Genomic DNA, 16,560 nt, shown 5'->3' on the forward strand with positions numbered 1-16,560 from the left:
CATAAAAAACCATAACAGATAATGATAATATTTCTAGATCTGTGTAAATTCGTAAAGTTTTTGGAATCCTTTTTATGTCTGAGTTATATTCTATAATGAAAAAATTAATTACAAATTAAAATAAACGTAAACAAAATACTGCTGTTGCTTTTGGGAATAGATATTTTGAATTATTTTAATATTTGTTAATAGAAAACTCAAGAATATAACAGATTGTAGTTGGATTATCTGAAATATAGATAAAATAGAGAATGGAAACGAGCCAAAAACAACAATTTTATAGTTTATAAGTTAGACAAAATCTGCAATCGCAAAACTTTTTACCAGAGTATGAAACAATGAATAAAGATACCTGCGTAGAAAATAATACAGATTCTAGTAATTGGTACCAATCTGGGAAAGATGTGGAGTTTGATGACCCATACGGTAGTGAGTCAGAAATAAAATCTGATAATGAAGATGCAGAAAAGGGAACTGAAACATTACCTGATGATACCACAGAAGTCCAGGATGAAACGGAAAAGGAAGGACCCAAAAGGAAAAAGAAGTACTTAAACTATAGCCAGAGTACAGGAATCAGTTTCTTTTTCTTCTCATGGATGACAGATTGGATAAAACTTGCAAGTAAAGGAGAACTCAAACACGAAGATTTCCCAGATATACCAGACTCAGATTTTGATCAATACGCAACAGCAGAGTTCGGAAGTTGTTTGGATAAGTATAGAGATTATGAAAAGTGTAACAAACTAGTTAAACTGGTAGGGCGAAGTAGACTGTGTGTGTTAAAGGTATTTAGAAGAAGTTTTGTGTTCATATTCTGTTTCTCAATTTTTAATGACATATTCGAAGTGTTCAACTCATACCTACTGAGGCACGTGATGAAACAAAAAATGCCAACCACGATGAAAGAGCTTTTAAGATGTAAATCCATTATTTATAAAATACTTATGGCAGTGTTATTAATTATTGTTTGTAGATTTTGGACTGGTGTTTTTGGTGTTGATAGTCAACTTGGTGGATATAGTGACGGATGGACACCATTATTTCTACTACCGGAGACTAGTGTTAAGAATAGAGAATCTCTTATTTTCATTCTTGTTTAGTAGAATACTGTCTAAAAATCACTTTAGCATAGAAAATGGATCTCATAGATCTGAGCCCAGGTCTGACTCATTCCTAATACCATTAGACCCGAATAATAGCTTTAACATATCAGCATTGCCTAGGTACCACCATAAAAGTAGTGGGATAGTGGATAGTCAAGCAAACTTCAAGCTCGAAAAGATTAACAAGAAAAATAAAAAGAGCTCGAGATTCTCAAAAAGACCGAAAAACGTGAGGTTTGACGAGGAGGAAATAAGCTTGTTAAATCTGGCCCTGTTTGACATTTCAGAGATTGCATGGGGAATTCTTAAGTTAATTGACCTTCTGACCATCCCGCTGAAGATTTTAATAATAGGTTGCTGGCTTTACTACCAAGTAGGAACAACAGCAATAAAAGCAGTGAGCTTTATAATCATCTCGAGTGTACTGATGGTCCTGTCTGAATACCAGTCGGCGAAATTAGTCAAGGGGTATGTGGCAAGGATAGATTACAGAATCTCTAAAACCCTGATCATTCTGGAAAACCTTACAAACTTTAAAATGTTCAGATGGTTGAACCTCTGTAAGCAATCAGTATTGATGAGTAGGATCATAGAACTACAACTGTGCCTGAAAAGAACTATACTCAGCTCCATCGGGTCATGGCTTGGAATAAGCCTACCCAGTATTCTAGGACTGGCGGTTTTCCTTATTTATTCAACAAGTCAGAAAAGAGTGGCGAATTTAGACCCGTCGTTCACAATCCCACTCCTGCATACTCTTAACCATTTTATTAAGCCCTTTAAGGACCTCCCATCAGATTTAAGTGACCATCTGGAAACCACAATATCATGTGTCCGTATAGAGACTTTTCTGTTCTCCAAGCAGTTAAAGTCGTATATTGACACTAATTTCACAGGTTCTGGAACTAGCCCTAACTCTACAACGCCATCACCTTCATTTGAAAGCACACCGAAGAAGGCGCAGGATCTGACAACAATGGTGAAAACAATATACGAAGAGGAAATAGAAACAGGAAGAAGCACTTTGATAGATGAAAGCGATAATATCTTCGACAATGGAGGCTTTTTTACAGACGATAAGGTGAATTTCCAGATTGGTAAACAGGAGGAGGAGCAAACCGAAGAAGATAAATACGTCGTCTATATGAAAAATGCAACCTTTTGTAGAGGAGAGAAGAAGATATTCAGTGGAATTAGTTTCAAGTTACGCCAAAGAGATAAAGTTGTAATCTCAGGATCAAACATTACTGAGAAGTTTTTATTTAGCATGTGCCTGATAGATGAATTACGACACACTGACGGTTTGTTATCTATGATAAATGATTAGTATGTAGTAAAACTAGATCGTAACATATGTTTATAGTTAAATTAATTGTATATTAACAATGATTTAGGGATATACTTTAACCACTACATTAATAAGAATATGTGCACGGGAATAGTGAGCCAGAGCCCGTGGATACCAATGGGGACAATCAGGGAAATAATACTGTTTGGAAACCAGTACAACAGGAAGCTTTACGAAAAAATCATTGAAATCTGCCAACTTAGCCATGACTTTGCAAACTGGAAGATGAACGATATGCGGTTCATAGATGAAGGTGGACAAAATCTATCAACGGGGCAGAAAGTAAGAATATCACTAGCAAGAACATTGTACACACTGTATGCAAATTACTTTGAACTTGATAATTTCAAATCCATGAGCAGTAATGGAGCAGTGAGTACAAATAACAATGGAGGAAAAAAGAACAAGATGGGAAATTTGGTTATACTGGATGAGATCTTTACAGTCCTTGACCCACAAATAGCCACGAAAATTTTTAGTAACCTGTTTGGAAGGGACGGAATACTGAATAACTTCACATGCATCATAACAATACAAGATAGTTTCTTGCCAACGTTAAAGGATACCAAGTATAACAATTACTTTAAATTTTATACCTTGACGACGGCATATATTCAGCCAATAACATTCTACTCTCATGAAGAAATTTTAGAAGTTGAAAATACTGAGGAGGAGGAATCAGATGAAAATACGTTACCACTAGAAAGAAAAAGTTCAAGTGAAAGTGCGAAAGAGGATAAGTTTAAAGAATTTGAGGAAGAACCGCAAGAACCTGTAACAAGAAGTGAAACCGGACCGCAAGGCAGTGAACTGGAAGTTAACAAGAAGGACAAGGAGTTGGATGAAAAGGAGAAGCTTTTTGGAAGCAACGAACTCTTTAGTAACGGTAACCAGAATATATGCCTTGTCAAGCTGGAAAATTTCATATGGTACCTCAAGAAGGTAGGACTCAGACTAGTAATACTCGTGGTCTCAGTCTCATTTACAGCAATGATGCTAAACGTTGGAAGCGATATTGTAGTATCAAAATGGTCACCACCAAAATCTAAAGCCGAAGCAATGGCAGGTTAATAACATAAGTATTAATTAAATTTAACCAATCAAATTAACTAATTTATTTAAATAATTTATTTAGCTAATGAGGAAAACAAAATGTTAACATTGATTTAGGCAAAGTAAGTCAAGTAATGCAGATGAAAAGGACTAGTTATTTGATGAAGTTGAACTATTTGTACATCTTCACGTTTTTGACCTCTTGTACAATTGTACTGTTTTTGTGGAGATCACTTTTGGAAGTCCAAGGAACACTGAGCGCAGCACACAAGGTCTACTCAAGTGCACTAAACGGTATACTGAATTGTCCTATAGTGATATTCAACAAGATACCAATAGCAAACATAAACAACAGACTTAGCGCAGACCAAAGTTACGTGGATTACAGCGTGTTTCGAAGATTTTCACACTTCATGTCATCATTCATATATACATTTCTGACAGTGAGTTTTTAAAAATTACGTAGATATTCTTGAAACTATTGTATTAAATAGAATTAATATACTTAAAATGTAAATAATATTGTAGGCTGCATCACTGTGTTATTTGAACCCATGGTCAGCACTCCTAATACCCCTGTTGATATTGTTATCATATTTGTTCGTGTTCAAAATGTACATACCAATGTCAATGTAAGTTCAATAAAGGATTATTTATTTATTAAATAGCTTAAATTAATATAATAATATAAGAAATTAAATTAATAATATAAGAAATTGAATGAATAATATCTTAAATTAATTTATTTAAGCAAAATTTTATTAATTTTTAGATTTAACATGAGGAGCAGTTTGGAAACTAGAGGATATATCTGCAGTCAGTTCTCCCAAGTCATATCAGGCTCCTACGTAATAAAGTGCCTCAACAACGAAAATTACATCATGAACAACTTTTTAAAGTACCTGAAAATACATCAAAACACCAAGTTCTTCTGCCATGCCTCGTCCAGCTGGACCATGATCAGGCTTAAAATACTGACGTACCCGCTGATTGTAATTAACTTGCTGAAACCCCTAATTCCGATCATAAGCGACGCTAAGTTTAACTCCGCAGAGAGCCGCAAAATAGCAGAAATGCCAAGTGCCACCAGAATGGCACAGGAAGAGAAGAAAAATGAGATGGTAGATGGGAACATAGGCCTGGCGCTAACATATTCATATAAGTTCGCAAAGCTATTAAAGTCAACACTCAATAAAATCGTGGAACTAGAAACTGAAATGTGTGCATCACAACGTTTACAAGTTTGTTTCCATATGTTTATAGTCATTATTTGTATTCATTACTATATTATGGGTAGTTACTACATATATAATGCCTAATTATTAAACGATTTGTTTTATGTATGAGGTGTAATTTCTGACTGCAGGAATTGGCAAAGCTGGACCCAGATTATGATATAGCAGAAGAAAAGATATTCACATTCAAGAGAAGAAGTAAAGTGAATAAAAACTTGGTTACTACTAAGATTAATCACATTAACAGTAAAGTGTCAATATCACCGGGGAGCCTAACACCCTCGCTCACCAGCTTGGGATCCTTTGATGAACCTGAAGATACCCTTTCTGAAGGCTTGTCAGTTAGCAATGTGGTAGTTAAGTACGATAGCAAGATTTGCTTAAACCAAATTAACTTCAAAACTGATAAAAATGAACACGTTGGATTAATAGGAAGAACAGGGGCAGGTAATTCTTAGTTCATAGAATCTTTAGTCCACTAAAACAGATGGATATATAAATAAATACTCAATTAATACAGATATATAAACAAATACTCAATTAATACAGATATATAAATAAATACTTTTTAGGGAAAAGCACTTTATTACAAAGTCTAGCAGGCTTAATTAAGCTCGATTCAGGGACTATAAGGATCGACGGAGTTGATATATCGAAAATTTCGAATGAGAAGATGAAAAACTTGGTAGGAATCCTGCCACATACACCACCGCTATTACCAGGATGGACAGTGAGGAGGTACATTGACCCGGAAGACAAGCACACAGACGAGGAAATTTACAAGGCAGCCAAGATGTGCAACTACACAAAGTTTATCGGATACCTGTTAAGGTGCGACTTTGAAAACAAGAACAAGAAGGACGGAGATGGTACAAAATTAACTGATGAACAAAGCGAGTTCGGAGATTACGCTGAAAGCGAGATAAACGACGAGTTGATCATAGGAGGAGATACCTTTGAGAACTTAATAAAGGCCCTGGACATTAGAATTGCGAAACAAAAGGAAAATAAATGCATCACAGTCTCAGATGTCGATCTTCAGTATTTGACGCTACTGAAACTATACCTTGACAGAAACAAGTTAAGGCTCATTTTAATTGACGAATGTTACACAGTGGAGCAGGATAATAAGCACAAGCTGGAACAGATAACTGTCATCATTAATAGGCTATTTAAGGAGAATATTGTCATAATAGTGGCTCACCAACACGAATCTCTAAGGTAAGTCTTAATTTTCACATTTTTTAAGCCTATGTAACCGAGTGCTACTATTGGAAGGCGGGAAGATTGGAGAAATCCAACACGAAAATTAACATTTTTAAATTAATTATTTTATATAAATTAAATGTGGTTCATATTTTTTACAAATGTAATATCAATTTATCAAATTATGAAGTAAATGTGTTTTTAAAATTAATTTTTAAAAATTATCATGTACACGAGTTTCGATTAATGAGTTACGGGTGGCTTACAGAGAGTACTTTAGGGCCAAAAAAACCTAAAGAAATTACTGTTCCAAAAGGTTCAATTGCGTCGTTAAATAACATTATAAAGAGGCATATACAGAAGGATAATGAGAAACATGAACAAAAACGAAAATATAAGAAGGTATGGATTAAATTTATTTACACATTTCAGACTGACCTTTTCGAACTTAGTAATCCAGGAGTGGAACTGAGAAATAAAATCGACAGGAAGGAATCTACAATAAATCGCAGGGATAGGAGGAAAAAGATGGAAGAAAAGGCTAAATTATATAATCAAATGAGTAAGAATATAATTTATATAATATTTGTTAAATTATACTATAATTATTAAGTTAAAAAAGGAAGATAAATGGTTAAATAACGCACATAAGTAAAATGAATAAATGTGTTCAGAGGAAGGGAAGCTGGATCCCGGTGAAAACAGTGAATTCTTGGTAGATTTCAAGAGAAAAATTCAAACTGACCAAGAGGATTTAAAAGAAGGGGAAGAAGGTTGAAAATAATTACAAATATCCATTCGCATAGATTCAAAGAATAATTTGCATGTATAGGTGTTGAGGATGTAAAGTCGGATAAAATCAATAAAGAAGAAGAGGGATGATTTTGAAGGGAATAAGTGTTCGTTTCAATAAAAAAATCTCATTTGCCATCTATTCATGCCATTAATGTGTGGAATCTTCGATGGGGTCGTGAGATCCTTCCAACATAATAATTTAATATAATCTTTGATTTTTATTTGTATAAATTATGAGAGATAGACTCCTTTTAGAAAATCTAGATGAGGGGAAACCAGCAATTTGGCATCGCAATACATTATCCCTTATTAACGAGAATAAATTTGATAATCTAAAAAAAAGCACTCCAACACAAATTGTATACCCAAATTCCTCATTTAATATCGGATTACCCGTTGATTCCATTAATCTTCAGGAATCTTCAAACACGAACTACGATGGTAATTCCATATTCATTTTTTATTCCCATGATATACTTTGTACTATATATACTTATAATTTATCACTTTTAATCAATTCTTTAATATGTTTTAGACCCTTTATATGACGAAGACGGGAATGATAAGCCGTTAATTGTCTACGCTTCTAATAAACCAGGTAAGCTTTGTGCCTCATATTGATTCGCAGAAAACGCCAAAAATTTCAGAAGCTACCTACTTTTGGTGTGTTTAATGATCTTTTATACCATTTTTGTCCTCTATTTTGGGCATTTGATGAAATCGCACGTTGATTTTACGAGGTCAAGCGTGGTATACCTGAAGATTACCAAGGTCTCAATTTTCCTCTATTTGACCGTTTTGGTTCTTTTATCCTTCGGGTATTCTCAAGTTTTAAGGTTTAATAGTCTAATGACGACTGTATTAATGGCACTTGGACTCTTTTACATCGAAAAGTAAGCGCCTTACACACTTGTGCCTAGATCATACACATAGTTACACCTAGTTAGCTAATAACGCAGATTCCAACGCGTTTGGCCTTCTAGTACCTGAAATAAAGCGATCTGCGCTTGGAAGTCACGTTTACATCTGCATGCACGTAGATCTAATAATTACTGTAGCATCTACGGAGTCCTACTGTCTTCGGTACAGCTCTCGGTCCTCGTTTGCAACTATCACTCGATTTATAAAAATACACCTAAGGTTTTTATGGTATCTTCCGTCCAGTAATGTCCTTTTCAAGCCACTTATACGCCTACGTATACCTCAACTCACGAGTGGGGGGAGCCCATATCACTCGGCCCGTTATATACACTATTCAGAAACTATATTCTAGATCTTTATCAAAATGTTTTCTAAAATTCTCGTTTTCGCTCTACTTAACGTTTTTAGCGCCCTTTGCAATTTTTCACTAGTGCCTTCTCAGGTTTTACTACCGAGAACCTCCGTTTACACATCTAAGCGGACTCATCAACCAATAACGGTGAACACCCAGATCCCGTTAAAAATCGAGCCCACTTTATGTGTAATCTGGAAAATCCAAGATCCTCAGCTCCTCGCCTTTGATAAGAGCAACTACACTCACCCCAAATCGAAGGTCCCAGGAGATTCCCAGGATTTTGAACCATACACCCCTCACGAACTCAAAAATTGCTTACCTTCTGTTGTTATTAACACTGTACCTCTTAATTTTAAAACCGACACATTATACAATTTGGAAAAAAACATAAAAAATATAAAAAATGAAAAAAATGAAAAAAAAATTAACACCGGCTCGAAATCTGGGCTGGAAAATGTACAAACAATTTCTGACCTTAGAACGTTTGTTTTTGCATACGACTCTAAGTTCAGATTCCACGGTGTGACTGAAGTCGTGATCTCCAAGCTTGACCACCTTACCCTTGAGACGGCTTATCGCAAGATTTCAAAAAACCAAACCTTTACCCTGAAATTAAGGGGCTTTGACAAGGTTGGAAACACATTCACATCCCTAGAAGGCCTACCCTTCTACCTATCCTTTTCGGGCTCCAGAATCTTCGACGTTTTGGACAATGAAGGGGAGTTATACTCGGAAAAGAGAGCCTCGGTACTATCGCAGGCAGAACACTTTGATTTGCCAGAAAACACAACACTTGTAACCGATGTTTTGATGTTAAAAGGAGCTAAAGTCGGCAAAACTACGCTCACTTTTGGCCTTTTCCTCGACGAATACTCCGACGTGGCGACACCGCCAGTGGAGTTTGTGGTAAACGACTCAGTGGTTCTATCCCACCAACAGCTTTACCTACTTGATAACACGTCATTCCAGCTAACACTCAAGTATCCATCATCAGAATACGTATACCAGTACCCTAACGGGAACGGGGATATCAATTTGTCAAACTATGAGTGGTCAACTGATGCAGATGCGGATAAATTAACCCTAGATAAAGGACTTGTACAAGTACATTTACACTCAGAGTCCAAAGAAACGCCTCCATCCGACAAACCCTCTACCAATGAATACAAATGTGTAGTGTACTGTAAGGATAAAAGGACCGACCAGGTTCTAAAGACCTACGTCAATGTCATGAAGCCACACTCAGTGGTAATAAAGCACAACTCACTAGGCAATTTCCACACCTGCTTAATGAACAAGGACTTATTAGCGTTAAAAGATTTCAAAATGACAAAATTGGCTGATACCCAGTATGAAGATTATTTGAATATTTTATCGCAATCGGGTGGTGAACTTTCTGACTGTTATAACCAGAAACAGGAAGAAAGGGGAGATGTGATTAACCTCTTCGAGGGTAACCACTATCTGTTCAAGCTAAACCTGCTAACATATAATAAGAATGTTTTCGACTCAATTGACGCTAACGCAGTTTCATTCAATTCAACCTCAGCCGATGAGGATGGGTTGTTGACGCTGATGAAGCAGAAAGATAATTATTATGTATTCAAGGCTAGTAATCTGGGTTGTCAGTACTACAACGTCAGTTATGACTTGTCGCGTTCAGAAAACCCAGAAAAACTCTCCAATAAGTATCAAATTTGTGTACTAGAGCAAGTCAAACTACAAGGCTTTAGTACGACCAAGGCTAAACTTAAAGGTATTTCACTTGTACATCTATTTTTCCAATTAATTATTCCACATATTTATAAATATAGTATTAAGGTATTTATGTGTAAATACGATAAACTAATGTGTATTTAGACGGGTATCCATGTGCCGAGAGACCTTTGGTGGTATTGGTTGGAGATGAATTTGAACTTAATCCAAAAGGTGGCTCAGGACGATACAGATATGAACTGGATAACTGCCACGTGGAAAATAACAAGTGTGTCTGCAACAAAAAAGGCTCATACCAGTTGAAGATTGTTGATTCTAATAATGAAGAAAATGGTCTCCTAGTACAGGTGATATCAACCACAATTAAGTCTTCCAAGTTCCTCCACGTATCTGGTAATACAACAGTGCCAGAACTACATAACCAAGTTAATGTGAGACTGAACCAATCATTCTCACTGAGGCTAAGCCTGTTTGGTGATTTGCAGGGATTCAAGCCCATGTTTAAGGAGAAGTTTGAGCCCGAAGACTCGATACTGTACTCATTCAACTATTTAACTAAACCAAGTTACCTGATACCATTTAATGAGCGGGAAAAGGAAATGTTTGGTGAAGATTTCTCAGAAAACATGCCGAGAATGCTGAATTACGATAAGAATGTGCTAGAGTTTAAAGGCGTTGAAAAGGACCCAGGTGGCTTCCTGCTCCTAAACTTCCACACACTAGCCTGTAACACAACTAAACTTTACCTTAACCTGGAGTTGATAAAGTCATTGACAGACACTCCAAAACGACTAGATATACTTCAGGATCAGGCAGGAGCAAAGTTTGCGGAGTTGGTGGTCAATGTGTACAGAGACCCGGTGCTCTACGTTAGCGAGAAGCACCAGCTACCAGTGCTTAACTTGACAACTGTTACTCCACACTCAGAAGTACTGGCGAATATACCACTTGGAGGCATGCTCGAGCTGAACTATAAGTATGGTGTACCAAACGTTAAGCCTAAACTGTTGAGTACTGGCGGAGGTGGAGCTAACAGCGTGCTACACATAGAACCTCTTACACCAAGTGATAAGGACTCAGGAAATGGGTTCATGGTCTACTGTTTGAATTTGGGCTCAGAAGACGTTTCATTTGAGTTTTTGGATTATAAGAAGGAGTACAGAATCAAGTGCAGCATGCCTAAATATAACCGAATTTACCCACTAAACAAGCTGACCAGTGATTTGTACGAGCTGGTTCAAACAAGTTATGAAGAAGACCAGAATCCTTCAGAAAAGGATCAGGAGGTTGAAAGAAGATATACAGTTAACAAGAATAAGGTTAATCGATATGTTAACCTATTATTCGACTCGGATAATAACCTACTGTTGCCATCGAAACTGTATAGACCACACTTCAACTTATACACTCAAAATGACGAAGAATTATCTAGTTCACAATTTGAAGAGATATCAGGTTCTCAACTTGAAGAAGTGGGTAAGGATGGAGAAATGATGGTGTTTAAGTTGAATGATTCATTTAAAGGAAGTGGGATGAAGGTGGTTGGAGTTTACAGATATGAAAACTACCCTGAAAACTATTCTGAAACATTCAATAGACTACATAAATACAAACGATTTAACCAGCAACTGCTCAACGCCTTGAAGAATAGCCAGTGGGATAGGAAGAATAAAACATACATCTTCCAGGACACACTTCACTTAAACACCGTATCAAATCCATCAGTGGTACTGGTTGACTCGGATAGTCCTGAAGTCTATCAAAAGGACCTGGATGTGATGTATAATAGGAAATTCGAGTACAGACTATACGTGCATGGAGGGTCGGGAAAATATTCCCTGACAACACATACACCCAATGTCAAGTATTCATTCTCCAAACTATACGCATTTGATACTGAAGATTCCAAACGTAGTTTCTACCATGAAGACTCTATCCCCGATGAATCTTTGCCGGTTTCGGTCAAAGATACACATCTGGTTGTTAACCTGTTCGACAATGATAAGTTAAGAGGTAGTGGAAGATTCCTAACATTTTCATCAGGTACTTTTCAAATTCTTCATATTAATGATATTGTATTTATAACACAGTTAGTCATAAAACTTATATACGTAAAACACTCGACAGCCTATATTTAATGTGTAGACGAATCCGGAGATGTAATCCTCGGAATCAAAGACGACGATTTGTTATGGCAAGACACACTGAAACTCAACGTTCACTTGAGAAGACCAAATAACCTGAAGATGTATATTCACCCAATATCACCGGCAGGAAGTGATAGGAAGAATCCGAAAGTACAATTAATGAAGGAAGGAGAACAGTTGGTGTTTTTGGACGAAAAGTATAAACTGGGCTTGGAATGCTATCACAACACTCGAAAGCTGCTGGCAAAGACAACGATGCTGTCATTCCAACTTCTAGATGATAACATCCTCATGAAAATACAAAGTAAAGGAGGACACAGAAGTAAGGTTGATAAGGAAGAATTGAGAAGTGAATTGATGGTTAGAGGAGAAGAAGAAGTGGAAATGAAGACAGTGGAGTTGGGAACAAGTACATTATTGGTGAGAGACTTGGAAGGAACCATGAAAGTGCCATTCAAGTTTAAAGTGTCAAATAAGCCGTTATTGAGCTTTGAACAGTTGACAGTGTTGCCAGGAACGAAGTTTGATGTCTCGTTTGAGAATATAATCAGTTATAGTAACTTGGTGGTGAAGACGACATGCACAAGTGGTCACTGCCAAGGACAAGAACCCGACAAAGAAAACCCATATTCACTAAAGTTTGAAAACCTTGGAACATATAATCATGATGTGGAAGTGATGTACTCAGATAATGAACTAACAAGACTGAGTCACAAGTTGACAACGAATGTTTCAAGACCGGTAAGCATGGAATTGAACCTGCCAAGCCTAAGCGAATCAGTGAATAGTGGAACAGAAGAAAACAAGTCAGAATACTTAGTGGAAAGAAACTCAGTGCATAACTTGAATGTGCTGGTGTTTGACGATAAGAATAACCTGTTCACACCGCTGTACTTGAACAGCCCAAGCCTCAAATTCGACTACAAGTTCACAAACACATGTAAACTACTCAACGACCCAATGAATAGTACCCAGCTTGAAGAAGAAAGCAATAGAAACAACGTGCAACTGCTGGTCACGGAAGAATGTGAGCTGGAAGTGCTCCTTAAGTATAATAACTCAGTGGTCCAATCTAAGAAAGTTGAATTCAAAATCAAGCCAGTGGAAACGCTATTCGGAGACACAGAAACAGATGAAGTTGAAGAATCAGACTACAGATGTGGAAGCATGGATATGGAGGAAAGCCTAAGCTATGGAGGAGTGTATGAAATCAGTAAAAGCTTCAAGAGTTACCCAGAAAATAAGCTCAAACACCTCGGAAACAACCTCTACAAAGTCACATCTGAAGGAAGTGTAATGCTAACAACAGATTCTAACGTGTATAATCTAAAGCTGCTAAGGCCAACACACTTCTCACTATCACCAGTGAGATCAGAATTTTCATCAGAAACATCAGAAAGTAGAAGTAGCAGAGATACGTTGGAACACGATATCATGAGTAGTAATACCAGTAAACTCAGCTTCAATCTTAACCTGTACTCCAATAGAAGTAGATTGAGAATGCCGTTGAATTCAAAGTTCACACTCAGATTCAAAGACCTTTCAGTCTTCACATACACACTCGAGAAACAACTACTAACACTTACACCGAGTAAGATAGGAGAAACAACGATGGAAATACTATTCAACTTGGGAAGTGGAGTCACCGGAGGAGTCAGTGCCGGAAGTAGTAGAAGCAGTGGAAGAGTCAGTGGAGAAACGAGAAGAAGTACAGGACTGGAAGAAAGATTGAATAGAATCTACCACTTGAAGAACACAGTCACAGATTACAGCAGTGAACTCACAGCGATTCAAGGAGCAGGAGTGTACTTGGCGGGAAGAGCGATCAACACAGTTGTGGCAAACATAGACGTCAACACACACGAGTTCAGCAAACTACTCAAGAATAAGTTCACAGTCAAGACATTCAGACCGAGCTTCGGAACAGAAAGTGAAATGACACATATTAACCTAACAGAAATCTTGAATACCGAAACCAAACTCAAGAGTAAACTAAGCAGTAATAGAGGAACGTACAAAGTGTTCCTGAACATGGTCACAGACTCACTAAACATGCTATTCACGACATCAAGACTGGGAACAAATAATAGCAGCAGTAGAGATAGTGGAAGACTGTTTAGTGTCAACGCGCTCAAAGACGCATATCACTGCACAGGATGCCAGTGCAGACTACAACTCAAATACAAGCTGGAGTCACCGGTCACATTGAATGATCTTCAGGCAGCTAACGCACTAATGTACGAGTACTACACAAGACGACGGAGGGATGAGAATATGGAGGATTTGATGAGGATGCTCAGCAGTCCCCTGTACGGTTTAGACGATAGCATGTGGAATAAAGAACTTGGAGCAGTAAGAGATTCAAGTGTTAAAGTTAGTTTGCCAGGAAAACAGACATTCAAGAATTCAACCAATGATCAGTTTGCAGTCAGCACAGTGCCGTTCAACCCCTCAAATTTCAAGTTCAAGCAAGTCAACGGTTCGACAATTTTACTATTACCAAATTCCGCCAAGGGCTTCAAGGAAGACGTAGTGCTGGGGAACACAATGAATGTTGAGTATTATAACTATGAACTTAAGTATAAGTTCAGTGACCAAATATTGGATAAACTCTTTTACCTCAAGCCGTCATACAGACCATACACTGGTAGCGAAGCCAATGAAACAGGTGACACCAGCTTAATACACAGATTGGGCTACGACATGGTTTTAATTAACACGTATAACAGAGATTGGAACATTCTTAAGAATTACTTAAGAACTATGTCAAATGACCTATTAAAGGGGAAACACAAAGTAACACTAACGTTATTAAACGTTCTTACCACTGATGGCGGGAAGGATAGTGTAAAATTGTTAGAACAAGAGCTGGAAGTTCACCTACCAGAGATAATGTTATTCGTTGATGGGAATGGACATATACTGAATGAAATCAATGAGAGTAACTTCAACAATCTGATTCACGCATACCCACTCAACACCTCATATAAGTTACACTTGACAAGTGATAGGTTCTTGTTAAAAACTATCGAGAAATCAGGCCAACTCACAACCTTTATAGTCTATTGCAACGCATCACCGGAGTTGATTCAAAGAGCAAAAGAGGAAACAGGAGATGAACAACTGGGAGATTATCTCATGGTGTTGGATGCAAATGATAATATCGTGGCTAAGATCAAGATCAACACTGACCTATCATCAATACCAACTGGAGGATTAAAGTTATCTCAATTGAACATACTTAACAGGGCGAAATTTTCGGACTTGCTACACATCTCGGTGGTTGTGGCCATTCTACTCTTCATCCTATTCGTACACAACACCATCAAGAACAGTCAGTTCCGTGAACCAATGGTACCCATCAAACTCGATCGCACATTACCAAAGTCGTTTCAACATCTTTATCAAACTAACTACAATTACAGAAGTTATGGATGATTTAATCAATGAAAGGAGAAGGCTAAAGTTTTCACTCACCCCTTTTTTGTATCACATTTTAAATCTCTCAAGTTACCAAGCATTAACTCTCATTACCAATCTTTAACTCATTACCAAGCTTTAAATTTCACATCGCAAAGTTTAAACACACAGTTGCAATTTTTCATCGCGAAGCTTTAACTCACATTATCAAGCTTTAAACTTAGTCACCAAGATTTAAACACACAGTTACAAAATTTTCATCTCAAAGCTTTAAGCTCTCATCACTATTTTAGTTCCAAATTGTCTAATTTTAAGTGTATCATATTTTAATTTGTACCATATTTCAAATGTAGTGTCGGTTTTAATTTTAATATATTTCACAATCAACAAATACACGTTATATATTCAGGAATGAGTTGGGAGTTGCTGGGAAGTAGATTACACATTGATCAAGTGGATTTATGGAATCAAGTTGGCAAATTGTTAGAGGAATCAGCACTGCAAACAGGACAAAAAGATTGTGAAGTAACAAGTGAGTATTATGTATGGTTAATATCAAGGATTTTGGAAGAAGTTAAGAAGAAACCTTCAAGAGATTCCAAGGCTGTGCAAACCGAGGAGGATTCCAGTGATCCAGAAATTGAATGTCTGATGAAAGAGCTGGAAATGGAGAACAAAATATTAGAAGAGTGTTACGAACAAATTCCAGGACCGGGAAACTACTATAAAGAGGAGGATTTAATCATTAAAGTGTGCTGTGAAGGAGATAGTATTATCTGGGAAAATACAGAAAATTTAATTAAATTGATGAAATTTAGAGAAGATAAATGTGTAAAAAAGTGTTTAAGTCTGTTAAAGAAAAGGAATGATCTTTACAGAAAAATTATAGCAGCTCAGTACCTGAGTATAGTCTCCTTAAAACATATACATTCTAAGAATAAGAATAAAGAGTTTGAAAGGCCTAAATTTAAGGCCACAGAAGAAATTGTGAAGTTAGAGAAGAGAATAGAGGATTTGAAGGGACAGAATCAGAATCTTAGTTCAAGACTAGAGTTATACAAGTCAGAAATTGAGAAATTCTACCCCAAGAACAATTCTTCCTCTCAGAATGAAGAAAATTTTAATTTGTAATTTTAAAAGTTAACTTTAAAATTAAATGTGTTGACTTTGAAGTTCATGTAATAATCTTAATGTGTACCAGATTGTCATCCGTGTGGATGTTGACAGATGTTAGTACAATTTTTATTAGATTTATAAA

General features: G+C 36.8%; 5 protein-coding genes across 5 annotated transcripts; all 5 read left to right on the plus strand.

Moving 5' to 3' along the window:
* Positions 1–47: 47 nt before the first annotated feature.
* On the plus strand, positions 48–6,055 carry Abcc5 (ABC transporter family protein; the record flags this gene model as incomplete). The annotated part of the gene is made up of 9 exons (XM_758090.2): positions 48–921; positions 977–2,407; positions 2,501–3,520; positions 3,625–3,950; positions 4,036–4,139; positions 4,280–4,748; positions 4,874–5,189; positions 5,315–5,963; positions 5,992–6,055. The coding sequence occupies exons 1-9, from the start codon at positions 339–341 to the stop codon at positions 6,053–6,055; spliced, it is 4,962 nt and encodes a 1,653-aa protein (XP_763183.1). The 5' UTR covers positions 48–338.
* A 139-nt stretch (positions 6,056–6,194) lies between these two features.
* On the plus strand, positions 6,195–6,830 carry TpMuguga_03g00166 (uncharacterized protein; the record flags this gene model as incomplete). Its single annotated transcript, XM_061305639.1, has 4 exons — positions 6,195–6,350; positions 6,381–6,510; positions 6,623–6,721; positions 6,781–6,830. 4 exons carry the CDS (start codon positions 6,195–6,197, stop codon positions 6,828–6,830), a joined length of 435 nt encoding a protein of 144 aa, XP_061160972.1.
* Positions 6,831–6,940: 110 nt separating this feature from the next.
* TpMuguga_03g00167 (putative integral membrane protein) lies at positions 6,941–7,926 on the plus strand. Its single transcript, XM_758092.2, has 4 exons — positions 6,941–7,184; positions 7,279–7,341; positions 7,372–7,636; positions 7,802–7,926. Exons 1-4 carry the CDS (start codon positions 6,977–6,979, stop codon positions 7,908–7,910), a joined length of 645 nt encoding a protein of 214 aa, XP_763185.1. The 5' UTR covers positions 6,941–6,976; the 3' UTR covers positions 7,911–7,926.
* A 55-nt stretch (positions 7,927–7,981) lies between these two features.
* Positions 7,982–15,693, plus strand: TpMuguga_03g00168 (putative integral membrane protein). Its single transcript, XM_758093.2, has 3 exons — positions 7,982–9,775; positions 9,880–11,778; positions 11,881–15,693. Exons 1-3 carry the CDS (start codon positions 8,029–8,031, stop codon positions 15,318–15,320), a joined length of 7,086 nt encoding a protein of 2,361 aa, XP_763186.1. The 5' UTR covers positions 7,982–8,028; the 3' UTR covers positions 15,321–15,693.
* Positions 15,694–15,713: 20 nt separating this feature from the next.
* Positions 15,714–16,433, plus strand: TpMuguga_03g00169 (uncharacterized protein; the record flags this gene model as incomplete). The annotated part of the gene is made up of 1 exon (XM_758094.1): positions 15,714–16,433. One exon carries the CDS (start codon positions 15,714–15,716, stop codon positions 16,431–16,433), a length of 720 nt encoding a protein of 239 aa, XP_763187.1.
* Between the last annotated feature and the right edge of the window lie 127 nt (positions 16,434–16,560).

The sequence above is a fragment of the Theileria parva genome (genome assembly GCF_000165365.1).
Source record: "Theileria parva strain Muguga chromosome 3 map unlocalized ctg_530, whole genome shotgun sequence".
NCBI classification, from domain to species: domain Eukaryota; phylum Apicomplexa; class Aconoidasida; order Piroplasmida; family Theileriidae; genus Theileria; species Theileria parva.